This window comes from Nomia melanderi, chromosome 7, assembly GCF_051020985.1.
Source record: "Nomia melanderi isolate GNS246 chromosome 7, iyNomMela1, whole genome shotgun sequence".
NCBI classification, from domain to species: domain Eukaryota; kingdom Metazoa; phylum Arthropoda; class Insecta; order Hymenoptera; family Halictidae; genus Nomia; species Nomia melanderi.
The window spans coordinates 7,366,108-7,384,558 of record NC_135005.1 but is presented as its reverse complement, the minus strand read 5'-3'; the positions used below and the strand labels follow the sequence as shown (position 1 = coordinate 7,384,558).

Sequence of the window (18,451 nt, the reverse complement as noted above, 5' to 3'; positions counted from 1 at the left end):
GCGATCTATCCGGGTATATTCTGTCAAGCATAAATCTGTAAAGTTTGCTGTCAACGCTTTTCACGTAGTCGTTCATAGGCAATTAAAACTAAATTAAAATAAATTTGCTGAAAGAAACATTGGAGTCATCATTTAAACGTTATTGCTGTGTGATATTTTAAATGGTGACTTAAAGTTTTGTTGCAATAAAGAATATTAATGGTGACGTTAGCGGTTCATCATAGTCAAAAATCAGGTTGACGTGATGATGGTTGATGACTGTTGGCTAAAGGAATCACTCATACGTGACAGCGATTATCGAGGTATTGAGGTCTCTTTTGAAAACATCAAAGAAGAAGTCAACAATTTTCATTAATATATTCACTATATTTGTAATAATTTGCAAATTATATAAAAAAATTGCAATTAAAAAATTTCAAGCTTAAAAGATTGAGATTTTTCAATTATAAACTTAATTTTTGACATCATTAAGTATACTTTAACAAAAATAATTAGTGTAAACGTCATAAAAGGTCATTGCACACCATCTCAAACAATTTAATCTACAGTATTCTGCAGAAGAGTATTAATTAACTTCACCAAATAGGCTTCTTTACTAAATTATATTATATTAAAGAAATTTCTATATGGGCTCCTTTCATGTTCTTATTTTAATACATCCTTTTTTCCGCGGAAGTAGACGGCTACTTAAGTCTATCTTTATTCGCTTTTAAGCTTCTTGGCATGCCAGTGTTGATGATAGCATTATAACCCATGCTGATTTCCTTCGAGTTCATTTCCGTGATTCATTATTTACAGCTATATGGGTATATGTGAGGTTCAACCATATGCGACTGAAATTTTGGTAGGTTAAAATAAATTCAATTTCCTAAATGTACTTTGTACGCGACCGTGATTCCCAGAAATCTCTGTCACTTTACAATTAGACATGATTATTCGCAGAAAGAGTAAACTAATTTAAATGTATTACCCGTAAACCGTGGAAAAATAAATTCTGATAAAAGTGATTACTAAGAGATATCAGGCAGAGATATAACGTCACTTTGAAAACAACTTTTTTCAATTTCTTTGTTATTGACTGTGAGTATTCCTAGTAACATTTTTGCCTTTTATTTCAAAATTCTTACAAATTAAAAAAGAACGGATTGAAAGGTAGTGGAAAATCGCGTCATTGAACATTTTAAAAAACCCACCTTGATTAAATGATTTTTGTTTTGAATCTACTAGAGTTAACAAAGTAAAGAAATTTTATATTTGACCATATTTCCCATACAGTTGATACAATATACATAATTTTATTATTTAGTACAGCAGAAAATTTAATGAAACGTAGAGACATAATTTTCAGTTCTTAATGGAGTATCTTAAAATATTTTATATTTAATTCTACTTACCGAAATATTTAAAAAATCATCGAAATCATTACATGGTTCCTTTTTACGTATTTTATATATTTATAAATGTTCAATCAGAAATTTAGTAAAACCAGTAGCTCTCTTTCTATAAATATTTATCCAACAATATTAACCTCCAGAGATATTCGAAAATTATATATTAATTTCAGGTGTGCCATCGCCATTTTACGGCACCTACCGCGACCAAAACGTCGCTGAAAGGACGATCGAGAGTCCACCGAAATACGTGGCTCTGAGGGACCTCTTTCTGCCGCAGGAGAACGACGTCAAGCACATGACTCCCATAAATCGTCAACAACAACATTACGATTTCTCCATGGAAACGAGCTTGTCCGCGGAACGCAGGTACACGACCAATTAACCCATTCGAGACGAATTACACACCAGGTGTGTAATGCAATATTTAACTAAAAATACCAAATGCACACACACAGTGTAACGTAACATTTAATAACGTAATAATTAATAAAGATTTAAATGTCTATCGATTTGAAGCTGAAAGCTCAGAAAATGTTTCGATAAGACAAATTTTTACCAAATTTTCAAACTATAAACCAAAAATAAGTTTTGTTTCCTGGAAAACTTTTTAAAAAACACCTCAATTTCAAATGGTTTAACCCCTAGACTTACAATATCGTGTCAAACTCGTGACATATATTTCAAACAGAAGATAATAAATATAAATATTATTCAGTTCCATTTAATTCGAATTTTATATTATATTCCTATTATCGATTTTAGAGTAAATATTACATTTAGGGTTCTTTTTGTTTCCCAGCAAATGAAAAACAAGAATTGTAAAAAATCAGAAATCATAGTGCAAGGGGTTGACCTAAGCCAATTAATTGATTCGCACGCGTAGACTAATCGATGGCGTTGTCTCTGTTAGTTACGCAGGTGGTAACTATTTGGAGAGGCAAAATGCGTCGGAAGAATGCGGCGAGATAACGAGTCGAAATCCGATAGCGAGGCGGCTCGAGTATTCCGATTTCGAGGCGAACGGTTTGTGTCACGATGCCGGTGATTTCTGCTACGATCGCGAATATTCCCCGTGCACTCCGTGGAAGGTGAAGCGTCCGGATAGCGGTAAGTGGTTTTTCGTTCCAAAATTAAGCATATTGTGGAACCTCGGTTATCCGATTCAATCGAGCAACTAGCAATCTAGATAAACGTAGACTCGAGAAGAAACTCCTGAAAGTTGCTCAGTTACATTGCATATGTCCTTAATTTTCAGACAACTATATAAAAATTTGAATGATCTGTATCGTGAAAAACATTGACTCGGTTAATGGAGATTCTACTGTATTTTTAAAAATTCCGGAAAACTCTGTGATCAACGCGTTGGATACCGTGTAGTCATCGGCCATTTTGCATATTTTACTTGAATCATTTTGTTAACTCGCGTAAAACAACGTAAGGCAACTTTTAAAATAATCGATTCTCCATAAAAGTATTAGATTGACCCATACGTCCTTTCTGCGCTGTCAATATAAAGCTGATCGAAATATTCGGAAGAAATCATTATAAGAAAGAAACTAAAGAAAATATTATATCAATACAAATTGTGTATAATCCAATAAAGTGACATAAAAGATAATGCTACGATATCATACATCCACTATTAACGCTAGAACTATCGTGCTCGTCAAAATGAAGAATTAACAATATTCAATATCCGGACTGATTTGAAAAATAAATCGTTTCACTTAAGTGTCACGACGAATATCTGAAGAAATCGAGATGAACATATTGTTACAATCTTTGTGACTACATATTAACCCTAATGAATGTTCGGTAGTTGCAGTGTTAATAAAACGAGAGATGCTTTTGAGACAGCCAAATATTCAAAAGTAAAAACCGAGGAAACTAGGAGGACCGGTGCAAATCATCGAGAAACATATTCGAAAGAAAATTGGCGTTCACCCGGTTAACGAGTATCAAACTCTGCTGGCATCGTTCGCTTGTCGTGTTGATTAATCGCCTCTGCACCGGTGTCCCATGCCGAAGACAACGAAGATCTTCGAGCCGCGGGAGCCTCGGTAACCCACATTCAGGGTCCTTCGGCCGATTACTCGTAGTCGCGGCCGTCCCGCGAAAATAGCATTCGACGGGTTGAACATAACCTGCATACACGCTTACGTGTTCGCACCGCACGGTTAGGTATCCTCGAGTCGCCAGTTTATACACAGGGGCCGCGGGCGAGGAACGCCAGCGCTCACACGGGGGGCTTCTAGCGGACTTGAAGCGGACGTTGAATCATAGACGACGCACCCCTTTCCGCTACGTCTCGCCGCGGATATCTCGGCCCGACCCTCGAAATAGACGCGTCGCTATGCGCTACCTTGGCGGACCACCGGTGATTCACTCGTGACCCATCTTTCGATGATCGCCGGAGCGATCCAGGTCCAGGATTAAGAGTCATAGAGTTAGTCGTGTTACTTTTCAGTTTTGCATGGGTGTTTTGTTTTGTTTTGCGTAGGAGATATTGGACGTCGCGTAAGAAGACTACTTTTCGATTTAAATCTTTTTTTGGACCGCTGGAGTCTGTAATACTGGTCTACGATTAAGGATCTTAATTTTGAATAGAGGATAATGAGGGTTGTATGAGAGGTCACTAGTGATAAATTTAAACCTCTTTTTGGATCCTACATAGTATCTAGAGGTGATGATTCACTTGCTACTCATTCCAATGATCGTTGAAGCTTACGATTTAGGTTCAGGAACAAGAATCTTGGAATTAGTTATCCATTTCTTATTTTTATATAGACATCTTAATCTACTGTTGAACGATGGAAATTGAAAACTTCGTAAAAAGCATTTTATATAAATTTGAAGCATCTTCTTAGCTTTATATCAACCTACAATACATGTTTGGAATGAAAATTATGTCTGTTATTAGAAAATTTTAACATCTTGTAGAATAATTTTCCTATTCTACTTTTTAAGTATGATGACGTAGAAATAATTTAATTTCGAGGCGTTGATGTGTATGTTCCTACAGTCGGAGGGGCGAAAAGGGGTGGGAAAAATTAATTTATCTCTTAAAATGCATAATTTTCAATTTTTTCGTGAGTTATGCAAATATTAATATTTATAAAAGTATACATACACTTCTAATAGATTTTTTGTTTTGATACTTTTTTCTCAAAATTATTGAATACGGTCGACGTATTTCGAGGATTCAAAATTTCACATTTAAAACGTTCCACGAGTGATATTGCATCAGAGACTCCAGATTTATTGTTTACGTCACTAAAAACGCTATGCTGTAAAATATATATGCCACGATATTTTTATAAACTTTTCATTTCGTTATTCTCACACGAATACGCGTATATTTAGAGATTTCGCGGTGAATGCGTAACGCAAACATCTACGATCAAGTGTCAATGATTCACTGAACATACTGTAAGAATCTTTTCTAAAAATAATGCGGCAGCAGTCATTGTTTTGTAGAAGTTTCTTACACAAGCAGCAAGAAATGGAGTTTGAACCACATCAAATATTTTCGTTATTACTAAATACTTTAAAATTATCCTCATCTGAATAATAAAGTAACAAAAATTAATTGTATATAGCGACATTGATAACGAGTCACTTCGGTTCCTACAAAAGTCTGAGGAACTGCTCAAAAACGAAACTTTGTATTGTGCGTACATATTTTCTAATGTCTTCATTCGTGTATATGTCAGATATGTTACATCAGCCTCACCAAACGTAACAAGACACTGTCAGAATTGAATTTAGAACAACAAACTATATTAAATAATGCAGGCATTGATGTGAAACAAATAGTTATCTCGCTTTCGTCTTAGATAAAATGAGCATATGATATATTTGTCAAGGCCCCTGAAACTTTATTAGACATCTAAATTCTGTTTTGAAAGTAATGAAAATAGAATTTTCTGGTGCACGGTCGGAGGACAATATTGTCCAGACAGTCGTATTGCTGAATGAAACTCGCGATGGAACATAATTCATAGGTAACTATTGAAATGAAATATGGCGGATGCTTGAAACATTGAAAAATATTACATACATATCCTCCATATTTCCATTTCTTATAAATAAACAGAAATATCGTCGACTTTGAATAAGTAATCCTTTGCTCCATTACAAATTGAAAAATATAAAAAATGCAGATAAAGAATAAAAAGATAGGCAAAAATTAAAATAGAAAAAAAGCACAGAAAAGGAAGATAGAGAAAATTAAAATATACCTACTCTATGCGGTCGAACCTTCGCGAATATTTGGGAGAGCAACATTGGCTAGGAACATAGAAACAAAATCATGACAGATTTATCGTGGAAAGTCCACCAACTCTACATTTCACACGACAATTTCCCATTTCTCCGGCAACATTAAAAGCGACGGAACATACGCGCAAGCACAGTAAATAAATTCGAACAACGGGTGCTCCGAAACATCTGTCTCATTTTTGACATTGTGGTCAGATTTTGGCATGGCATCGCGGGCGGCTCGCATAAGCGTAACACGCGAGGATCCTCCACGTCCCAAAACTAAAAATAATTCTGGTCGGGAATCCGGTGCTGACGCGACCTCGCGGAAAGGTGCGAAATGAACTTCTTCGTTTTCCTATTTCTTTAATATAAAGTACACATGAACGAATGGATGTCTAGAAAAAATTCTGTGTTACACATCATCAATTTTAAAGAATGGAAAAATAAAATATTGGTCACTCTAGCGTTTGTACAAACGGTTGATGTAACATAGGCCTCTCTTTCGAATTAAAACATGCAAATAATAATTCTATGATTAAAAAGTAATTTCTCCTTGAAAAATACGAAATCGAAACAAGTCCATTTTTTCTCTTTGCGGATGAGCAATCAATTTGTGGTATGATATTTGCAAAATATAGACAATTTGTACATTTTATCTTTTTGTAATCTTTTTTTACTTTTCTTTCATGTTTCACCTCTGACATCTAGAGTAATAACTGAATTGCTCATTCGTCAAATTGACGAACTCCACTTTTTGAATTTGTTAACATTTTTTCTATGAAGCGTTTCATTGGCTCTTAACTCTTCATATTTAAATCGCCCTTGTTATTGCATGCGGCATCACGAAATAACAAAAATTCCTTTGGCCATGCAAAATTTGCAATAATAATAGAAATTACTTCAAAGTTATACAATTTTATATATTTTAAAGCTACACTTATAATAATGAAGAAAAATACGTTCCATAATGATTGTTTAATTTTCTATTTAAAGGGAAATTTGAAAAATCAATCGGATCACTTTTCTCCATTTTTTGTTTTGTGGAGTTAATCGATTGCTAATGAGTGGCTCAATTAAGTGGCAGAAGTTTGTAGAAAAATTGTTGAGAAAGTCCTTCTGTTAGATACCCGGTCAATTCGGGGAATTAACGGTCGCGAGCACGGATTCTGAGGTGGTGGTTGCGAAAGATCAGCGGCAAAAGGCGGAGTTTTCGCGATCGCGCTCGCGCCTGTCTATGTACGAGCGTGTGTGCCTCTCTTACCTCGTAACATGAGACCGAACGCATTGTACACTGTATACGATTCTTGCCGAGCTGTAATGTCTGAATTACACGCTCGCGCACGGCTGGATCTGACCCATAACTACCGCCTCGGATTAAAAGCAGAGGCCACTGGGGCTGGACCGAACGTTCCTTCTTAACAAAAAAGCTTTTTTTGGAAATGATACTTTTTGATAAATAGAAATAGAAGTTTTATTGAAAATATTATTCCTGGATAAATGGAAATGGAAATCTTTGGAAATATTAATTTTCGATAAGTAGACATAGAAGATATATTTTGAAAATATTACTTCTCAATAAATAGGAAAATTGTATTTTTTACTAATCTTCTGGTAGCTCCTTTTGGAGATTAAAAATACGAATTTTCAATAGTAACAAAAACTCATACAGCAAGGGATTAATACAATTCTGCCTAAATAAAGATTAGACATATTTCTCCCAGTCTTTCTATATATCTTAAACGTTACTCATGACAATTAATCACTTTCGATTCTTCACTAATTTCTACAAATTCAGAATAAACAAATAATTTCAATAATTTAACAATAATTTCAACAAATTTCAATAAATTTCACTCGGAAATAAATTCACTTCGATTTTCCCAAACAAAATGAATATTCTCGAAACAATATAAAGATTCGTATAAAATAGAAATTATGATTCGCGTGACCATTCATGTCCCGTCGATTGACCCGCGGCCATTCAAACGAACGTGGCAGCCGAGCGACGCGTGGAGCTGATCTTTGAAGGTGAAAGTGATCGAAGTTCCTTTGACAACCGGCGCGATCTTTGTTCCGCCGTAAATCGAAACGCGACAATGAAACCATTTATCGTGAAACGAGGAACGGTACGTGCCAGACACGCCATTAGCTTCTGAAACGTTAGCGGGTCGCGCAGCGAAATTGACGGCCATAAATTCCGGGCCCATTAAAAGCTCAAGCCCCCTTTCTAGGGCGGCCGAGGGACCAATTTAATCCTAATTGTTCACTCCGCGTTCACCGGCGCGAACGGTCGCGCACGGTTTTGCGCGGGCTGCGATGTGTACAAAAATCGTGTCCAACCGTTAGCGTTTCGTGTCTCGACGAATCGGAGCGAAACAAGCCAGGGAGCCGCGGGCGAGCCTCGCAAGCGACGCGCGAACGCCGCGGCACGAAATGCATGCGTGTTCCTACGCAATACTTGTAACTCGATGCAATTTTAATAGGAATTTACGTATTCGTCGTTTATACACTTGTATCGAAATCGACTCTAAAGGTTTCCAGATTTTTATGATTGGACTTTCCAATTATTCCATGTATTGTATAATGTTTTTAACCCTTTAGGTTCCAAATGAAAATTTTTAGGAGAAGCACATTTATTTCCCGATATACGTTAACTAGTATCTTTAATGAAAATAAATGTTCTGATAAAAAACGATATTTTAATTGTCAAAATATTAGGCGGTTATTAGTATATCGCATTTTTGGAATATGTGGTTTCAAAACGATACTACCCGGAACTAAAGGATTAATATTGTTTACATTTGTAGTCGGAAAATTTTCATTTTCAAATTTCTTTTATTGCTTAGTTGAAGTATTAAAATAATTTAGTAATTAAATTACTATATATTATTTGTGAAATAAGCATTGTAATAAAATTTTAAACATAATTTATACTTCTAAATATAGTAATTATATTTACTTATATATACTATGAACAAACTTTCGCATATTAGGTAACTGTTTTTCTGATATTAAACATCATTAATATTAAAGGAAATTTTGAACGTTAAATTTTACCATCGTTTCCAATATAAAAAAATGTGTATTTACTGTTTATTTCGAAGTCATAGAAATCAATGAAATATTCGAAACATTAATTCAGTCTTGAAATCAAATCTGCTGTTACGCCATACATGCTACACGAAGACATGTATCTTATGTTACTACCGTACATTTTAATAATACCAAATCAACGGAATACATTAAGATGACCTATTCCCACTAGACTACCTTGTGCTACTTCCTAAACTGATAAGAATTATTCACAATGTGTTTCATTATGTTTTGTACGAAAGACGTGCAAGACTGTAAAAAATACCGAATACATTATCCTTTTGCATTTTTAGTAAAACATTATCTCACCTACAAAAAAATTATGTTTCTTCTCTTGTCAAATTAATTGATAAATTTTTTTTCTATTATGTAAATAACATTAAATTATTATTACTACTGAATTTCTTTATTAAAAACTACAACATTGGTGGCAGATTTTACAATCCAGAACTCAATGGAACAGTGTGTTGTAGTTGTAATTGAAACATAGTTATTGCCTTCATTAATTCCTGATTAAATATTCTTATTTTTTACGTTACTTCGAAGTCACTGGAAATATTTTCTAAAGAAATATTAATAGATATTAGTAAACAACGTTATTTATTGCACTTTGTAACTGTTAACCCCTTATAGCCCACGAAATTAGAATTTGAAATTAAAAATGCAATGTTGTTAGTAATCAAACTTCGATACCCTAAAAATGATAGACATTATCGCATAAAATATAATAAATTATTAATTACATTAGTACATATTTTAATGACACCATCATTCAGTCTATAATTATGATTTTCACATGAGACCAGTAGGCTGCATGAAAGAGAAGAATGGAAAAATGATTTCAAAGGGAAACAATAGTGTAGAAAATGGTTAAATTATAGAACATTTGGTATTAAGTTACCAATCGAGAACAGAATACAATAGAAGGTTAACATTTTTGAAATATCAATAATTGCAAAATGGGACATATGAAGCCCGTCATTTTGTCGTGGTTCTAGTGTTAATAATGTAAATATTATGGTTACCGATAAGTCGTCAATCTTTCTTAGATAGCTGAGTCAATTTAAGCTGATTTAAATCTATTTATTAGTGGGAACAAGATTTTTATGATGTTTTAGACAGCTTGAATGTGAATTTATATTTTTTAGTTAAATGACAAAAAATTATCCTGAAACAAAATTATAGGCTATCAACCTACCGAATAATATATACGAAATTGCATCTTGTTTAATTTTCGTTCACAGTTAAATGTAACCAGTACAACAACAAACATTTGTGATATACATGGAGACATTTTGAAGGTCAATAATGTTAACGTTGGTTTAGAAAAGTTACCAAATCTGATTTTTCCCTAAATGATGACTAGAAGTGGAGGACGGAATGAATACGATAATGATGCTTTAAAAGTTCTGGCGAAAACGAATCCCAAATTACCCGTGCAGGAAACAGCTGATAGACTTGTAGCTATGCGATCAACAGTACAAAGACATCTTCATGAAATTGGAAAGGTTTCCCTCCAGCGAAAATGAAATAGCATGCAATGATCTATATGTTCTTCAGTAGGCTGATAGTCCACCATTTTGTTTCATAAAAATTTTTCTTTATTATTCAGCTAAAAAATATAAACTCAAACTTTTCAAAATACCATAAAAAGCCTATTCTCACTAATAAATCGATTTAATCAGTTAACTGTGTTTGGCGAGTATACACTTAATTTTTTTAATTTTATTGCGCACAAAACGAGAGATTTTTCAAACGAAATTCCATCGTTAACAAGTTAATACTAAACGTACCGGTCGAATGAACGTTCTCAAACTTTGATCTTCGTTTGTTCATTTAATTTTATATAAATTTTTATATTGTCTAATTAATCAGTTTTTCAATTTTTTCCTTTTCTACTGTTTCTGTTTTTACTAAAAACAATTTATTATCTAATTTGTTCACCTTTATTTTATAACCTAGTTATTTGACGGATTGCGGTAGGAATAGATACATATTAAGTGCTGATACGTTTACTGTTAAGTCAGCTTAAATTAACTCAATCATCTAAAACAGATTGCCGACTAATGGATACCCCTAATATAAGTAGCTCAGAAGTCAATGCGGTTAAAACCAATTTTTATATTTTCTGATTTTTGTAAATTTCAATGGAATAAATAATATTCTTTCCAGTTATTAAAGGATTTACTCGTTCCTTTGCTTTTTCGCGGTCAGAAAGCCGTTCTTTTTATAGCTTCTGAATACGTTATATAATAATTTCAGAAGCCGAAACATTAATTTTCTTAATTTTTCTTTTCTGAACTTAACCGCATTGGCTTTTGAGCGAGTCATATAAGAGTCTGATGTCGTCAACATAAAGACAATCGTTCCAAAAGAGTTAAAGCCGGCGGAGCGCGCGACCGATACGCCTGTTCAGGTCGGACGAAGAAGGAGAAAAAGATGTAGAAAGGGGCTGGGAGGAGGGGAAGGGGATGCAAGGAGTGCGTGGATGCGTGGGTGGCTGTCAGTGAGCGCGAGAACACTGCGTGAGCCGCGCGGCGACTTGCGGCTCCGCTCCGGCCACGAGTTCTCTCCTTTCACGTGATTCCATCGGTTGAATTCGGTACTCATTCATCGGCCATCTTGTCGGGACACAAGAGAACGCCCGGTCCAATTATTCGGTCGGACGCGAAATCGCACGGTGATTCGATTGTGCCGACGCGCACGCTGCCGCTCGAAAGCTTCGGGATTGTGCATTCGATGAGAGGAATGCTTGGATTGCCACAATAAATCGGAACGAACGTGTGGGCTTTTATTGGGTATTTCGAGTTGCACTTGATTTGCAGCGGAACAATGAAGGAATTGTTTGTTCGCGTTTAACTATTGATTGAGACTATTTGTATGTGCAGTAGGATAATGGAAACGTTTTTTTCTTCGAATTAGGATTTTGTTATTGAAAGATAGTTACGGTACAGCGAGGCGAATCGGATCACACGATGAATCAGATTGACAGAAGAATCTAGTCCACGTTTGTTATATCCCAAATTAGACTTCTCATTTTCTGGTCCTTATTTGTTGAAGATGGATTAAAGAATTGTTTCCCGTTTTCGCTGTTAACGTTCGAGTGTTTTCAGTTCTCTGATATCAAATAGAAAATGATCCGATTCGCCTCGGTCTACCTTATTTAAATTAAGGATGTACTATTAAGTTTGATGGTTGAACTTTGAGGATTATGGTGGAGTCATTAAAAGTGTATGAATTAGAGGAGAAAGTAATGAAATATGTTTTTAATGTTTGAAGATAAGAACATTTCATTTGGAATAGAATACTATTAAAATATTTGTTTTCACTTTTCTTTCTTTCGTGAATTGTGAATATTAGGAGCGATATAATATTTTCGAGCTGTAATGTGCGCGGAGTATATTTTATTTCGAATATCTTCTAAATGTAAATGGTAGTGTTTTTGTTTCACCCTCGCGCAGTGTTCAGGCAATCATTGAATAAATATTCTGTGAATTAAACTGGATAAAAGGTGACACCTGATTAAGACACTGTAACTCGAGTGTAAATTGTACTATTTGATATCGCTTCTGTAATGAAACGTTACGTTATCATGTCGATTGGAACGGTGCGCTAGGATTGAATGTAATTTACTGGATCGAAGCGTATGAAATGTTGATTTCGTTTGTCTATAACTTTGGTTATGGTTTTGGGAATGCGAATTATTGAAAGTGGCCACTGGTCCACGTGATAAGATATAGCTTTGATAGTATTCATCATTAATTCGATTTGTAATAATTGAAATAAATGGGGAATATTAAAAATCATTGACTTAAAAAGCCAACCAGTGAGAGAATTATTATTAATTATTGTCCTCTATATATTAATTTGAACTTTAATAATTTGCATTCGGCAATTTAATTGCATTTAAAAAGATGGAGAATATTTAAGTATATATATAACTACGAATATTGAACGAATATTTGGCCTTCCACGAGGACGTTGTTCCCTTTCATTTCCCTGTTTCTCGATAGTGCATGAGAACATTTAGTCATTAATTTACTATTATTAATTAATCTTTTAACATGTATCATTCGAGAATAGAAACTTTAATTGACAAGTTTAGTATATTCTACGTTTTAAAGATATGTTACATAATATTGTAATAAAAATTACTACTACTATAGGATTCTTCGTATAAAATGGAAAAAGTTGCAACAATAGATACAGAATACAAGAAAAAAGTATTAAAAAGTGTTCATGTCAACTGAATGTTTCCTATATATTCGTGTGACCTTGTTTTCGAGGTACAGCTGTTTTCATGTTATGCCAGTTGCTCACCTGTCTTCACAGAAATTACGAGAAGTGTCCGCTTCTTGTTTGAATACATCCGTAAATATTTCTCACAATGAATTTTCTAACTCGTTTATTGTTTTATTGTATCTCTATACAATTGTTTTCAAATAAGTTTAACTTTGTGATCCTCGATTTCTCTGAATACACAGCAAAAACGATCGCAACCTATAACAAGTTACAATTAAGAAAAAAGATCGCATATTAACCCTTTGCACTCGGAAGTTTTTCACTAGAAATCTTCACCGTTTTCTGATAAGACACAGAGAACAGATTTGAAACTAACTCATCGAGAACTAACGCAATATTTAACACATTGATGCATTGTGCAAGACTGAATGTTAAACATCCAACTTTATAAGTTAAAGTACAAAGGGTTAAATACATGTTCATATGAAAATTATATTTGTTAAATATGAATAATACTTTTGAACGTAGAATTAATTCGCAATAATTTATATCTACTATCTATATAAATGATTAATTTGCATTAATTTGTATATAAAATTGCATCTTTATGGCTTATTTCTCTTTATTTATTTTCTCTCCTTTATTAGTTACATTTTCCCTTCGATGATACATTAGAAATTACTCATAGTTATTGTGATTTATTTCAAGGAAGTTTCTCTCTAATCCTCCATAACTCTTTCCATGCTAATCATCATAGTCATTGGAATACGTAATAAGCTTTATTTCATAAATTAACGAAAAGATTATTAAAATATTCAATGATAATCTGTCACTTTCTTGTGTTACCGTTACACGTTTCAGAAATACCTTACGTTGAATACAAAGTAATTTCGTAATTTGCATATGTTTTCATTTATCCATGAGAAAGACCAGCCTGAAGATTCAATGAACAATTAGAATAATAAGCCAGAGGAGATTCTCCTGTTGTGCAATAATTACAGGCTCATCTTGTGAAATGAACCAGCTTGCAAGTGTTTAATTGTTATTCTTTCTTTTGTTTGATTTTCCGGAGAAGAAGCATTCGGAATTTTCGTATCTGGTTTCAAATTAGATTTCTTCATTTGGATAGAGCACGAGGACAATGTTTCGTCGAGTGTCAGCAATATATTATACGCTAGTTATATGATTGAAAGACTCAGCAGTGTGAAAGTTGTCGTGACTTATGAATAAATTTCAGATAATGTAGTCACTCTGGAAACAACTCGGATTTCATTGTATACGTAGAATCTAGATCAACGATCAGGAAAGAGGAATTTCGTGTGTGGGCAGATTTAGCTTTTTTTTAAGTAGAAATTAAAATTTTTTTCTAGAATACATAGTATATATAAATTTCCTGTTTCAATTCGTTACATTAAATCCATGACTAAATAATGATTGGTACCACTTTGTCGACAATTCGGTTCTTTTAATTCTCACGAAGGTCAATCAGTTTCAGACATGAATCATCAGACATGCCAAGGGTTATTTCTGGTCACCGAAACATTAACAATATAACACGCAACGTAGACGTTACCGAAAGAAATGATGTAACGTTTTAGTCATTAATGACTCTCACGATGTATTTTTGACGACACGTTTCAGTATTTTAAAGAAAATCTGGAAAATTTAATCGCTGCAATTATACCGAGTAAATTACTCACAATTATACTGACTAATTTATTCACTTTAAGCTAAAAATATTTAGTTTCGAATATTAATTAATATTAAAATGATATTTATTATTAACTGTCACTATATTTAAACAATACACGCCTACAATTAATTTTCAAGAATTATCCAAGCCTAAGAATAGGAACAAACAATTGAAACGTCAGCTGACAACGACAAAACAGGAAAAACAGAAAAAAAGAAAAATACTTTCGAATGAAAATATTTAGTAACTGAGTTATTACGCTATTGTGTAACTTAAGAAGTATAATACCAAATTATTGATAATTAATTTTAATACCGTTTGCCTTTATCGCGAAGGAATAAGTACTACTATCCAAAGGGCTCAAAATTCTCGTGGCGTCCAACATGTTAACAACGCACAATTATTTTAACCCTTTACCCTATGATATCGTGTCACACTCGTGATAAAAATTTCCAACTGAATTTGACAAATGTATATGTTATTTACTTTTTTCAATTATAAATTATGTATTACTTTTCTATTATCAATGGTTAACCTCTGAAGTAAACGTATGCATAGAATAAGTATTAAATTCTTTTCTTTGACGAATAAATCATTAACGACAATGCAGCTTTATCAAACACCATCGCAAAAGAAATTATAGAGCAAGGGATTGAAAGAAACTTTTGTTCGTTCAATTACAATCCTCAAGAAGAAACTACCAATTCATTCCAAACCAAATCACTTTTCTAAAGAGGAAAAGAAAACTATGTTCCCTAATCATAGAAACGACCAAGCACATTTCCTAGTGTCTAATAATTCAGGTTCAAACGGCCGAATGTTCTCTCAGTTTCACTCGGTCGTCGCGTTCCCGTGCTATGTAAACACCAATTTCATCGTTGACCGTGCCGAAATTCCGAGGAAACTTTCCAACAAGCTTTCGAACACGCGTCCCAATGCGCGCGGGGCAGAAAGGGCCGAAAACTAAAAAAAAAATCGTGCACCGCGAGATTCATGGGTAGCATTCAGTTCCCGAAATAGACGGCAGAAAGCAGTACAAAATCCGAGAACGGTAATCTTAACGACGTGAGTAACAATTCTCGTGGTGTGACGTGTCCGAGAAATCCGAAAAGGAACTCCCGAAAATCTTTATTTTTAGATGGCGCGAGGTCAGAGGGGGTGGGGTCGTTCAATTTTGAGTCTCTTCCCAACTTCCGCTACTAAAAAAAAATTCCCGCTGTTAAAGATGGTAACATAGACGACAAACGTTTTACGGTAGGAATAGGAAAAATATAAAGCACTATTAACCGTTTTGGTCTTGAACATTTTATTTCATTATTGCCTATGTTGAATCTCAGCGGAGTATGAATTTTTGAGAAAACAGTTTTAATCGTTTTCCAAAAGTTAATTTTGAGCAAGTTCTGTTCCCCTATTTCTGTTGGTACTCTAAAAAATATGTAATATTGTATATTTATTAATATCGATGTTTAAGAGTTTTGATAGTATAGATAGTATAGATAGTATAGATAGTATAGATATTATTCGTATCATACGAGTAATATGGTGAATGTCAATTTGGTGGTCAGCGTGTTAAAAGAAGCAAATTAAAATAATCCCTGAACACGCAGCCTCGAGAGATATAAGAAAAGAATGAATAAATTTAATTTTAACAAATTAATAATGAACCCCTTGTCCTACGATCTAGAACCATTTATCATTAATAATGCACTAGTAAAACAAAACATTCCTCTAACCCATACAAACTGCTAACAAGAAAGATAGTGTTTCATTCGAACTCAAAAGAACGGAATGACATCTATGTTTGTTAAACCATAATAAAAATCTTGATACGACATTAGAAGGCAAGGGGTTAAATTCTCTTAGAAATCCTCACAAACACGATACGACATTATAAGGCAAAGTGTTAATCGAACGATACTATTAATTTTAACTCGAGCGCCTAAATTATTTTCGCTATAATTGAAAGTAAGAAAAACTGACTGAATTAGATGTAAATGGTTTTAAAGTCCTACGAAGGTCATGCTACTTACTCACTTTCTCTTACTTTCAATAATAGCGCAAATAATTTTGGTGCTCAAGTTCAAATTAACACCCTGTGTTAACTGTACATAAAAGTTGACACTGAGGGGTTGATCGGTTGCTCGTTAATCGGAGGTGCAAGGGGCGCGAGAATCTCTCACCACCTCTCTCTCTCGCGGCGCGTCGTCGGCGTCGGGACGCCCGACGTCCCCACCCTACGCCGAAAGCATCCCCCCACCACGTGGTTCAGCCACGTCCTCGTGGAAGGCCGTGTTCGTTCTCCGAGGCGGCATCAGCCGGCAATTCGCATTCGACCGACGTCTTGGTTTAAAGAGTCTCGGGGACAAGACGTTTGATGATGACTTGACTTCTGCCGACTGGAGTGAGCCGCGGCCTTAAGGCAGCACCAGACGAAAGTAAAAAAAACGCAGCGAAACAGAATTTCACAGTAAACGATTTAATTAATTAAAACGAGAAGAAGAGAAAGGAGCGAAGAGGAAGAAGTAAGAAGACGAAGATAAAGACGAAGACGAAGGATCAGAAGACTAACGGCGACCACGAAAGAAATCGATAGACGAGAAGGATTCAACGATACCGCGACTCGGTTCTCTTCATTTTTTCGTCCCTTCGCCTCTCCGTACATCGAGTATCGGGGGTGGAGAAGAATAATCGATCGCGAGTGCAAAGCAAGAGGATTCCAATTTCGATTCACGGAGTTTCTGTTCCCTTCGCCCTTGATTTTTTTTCCGTTGTTGTTGAGTTGCCCAGTGTGTGCGCCGCGCAGGCGAGTTTCTTTTCTTCCGAAAGGGAAAAGGGAGGAAGAGGAAACCGACGGGAAGCAAACGGGGCTTAAAGTTCGTGTTCCCCGTTGAACGTCGACGAGGAACAAGCGATTACGTTAATCGAGCTAGACGACTTGGATTTCTTCACTAATCCAAGATGAAGCGACAAACGTCCCAACAACAGCAGCAGCAGCAGCAGCAACAACAACAACAGTTGCAGCAGCAGCAGCAGCAAACGGTTACACAACAGCAACAGCAGCAGTTCATGCAACAGAGAACCGAACGACAGGTCACCCGGCAGCAAATCACCAGTCAGCAGAGAGGTCAGTTCGGTGATGCTTGTTGTCAACGAGAAATCGACATTTCTTCTTCTAACATCCTTAACACTGATTTTAAAATCAAAAGAAAACGATCGTTAAATACTTCGAACTCCCAATAGACTCTCCAATTCGCGGAAAACCAATAAATACTGCGATTAATGATTAACAATTCGAAACTAACAAAATCCTCCATTTAGGATCTACTAAATACTGCGAAAACCCCAAATAGCGCCACAGAAAATCAAAATTCTTCAATATATCTCGGAGGTTCTCCAATGTTCTCCATGTGTCATCTATAGATTTTAAAACCCCACGTTCCTCATTGGATTCTCTTAAAACCCCACGTTCCTCATCGGGTTCATTGTTACGAAATTCACGACATTTTCCGAAATTCCATGGGATTGATCCGTGTCTCCTCGATTTTCGAAGTATCGTGAACGACGGGGAATGAAACGGGCACGAGACCCCTCCGGATTTCTCAGCGGCGAATATCCCCTTGACGAATATTCTATTTTCGAGCGGGAGCACCGCCCCTGCGCGAGCTCTAAAGATAGTTTATCCACCGACGCGTTTCGACGCCAGAACGTTTCGAAAATTCCTGCACGCGCCGTAAACGCGGCCGTAAGGGCCGCCCTCCCTAAGGGG

General features: G+C 35.3%; 1 protein-coding gene across 24 annotated transcripts in view; it reads left to right on the top strand.

Moving 5' to 3' along the window:
• sls (sallimus) overlaps positions 1-18,451 on the top strand; it is a 237,073-nt gene that overhangs the window by 90,391 nt on the left and 128,231 nt on the right. For 22 of the 24 annotated variants that reach the window (XM_076369145.1, XM_076369150.1, XM_076369148.1 and 19 more), the window contains 2 exons: positions 1,565-1,760; positions 2,305-2,501. In XM_076369145.1, the coding sequence (XP_076225260.1) occupies positions 1,565-1,760; positions 2,305-2,501 (393 nt within the window). Of the gene's footprint in view, positions 1-229; positions 303-1,564; positions 1,761-2,304; positions 2,502-16,971; positions 17,810-18,451 lie in introns of those variants that run through there. The other 2 variants (XM_076369162.1, XM_076369163.1) reach the window with 2 other exon arrangements.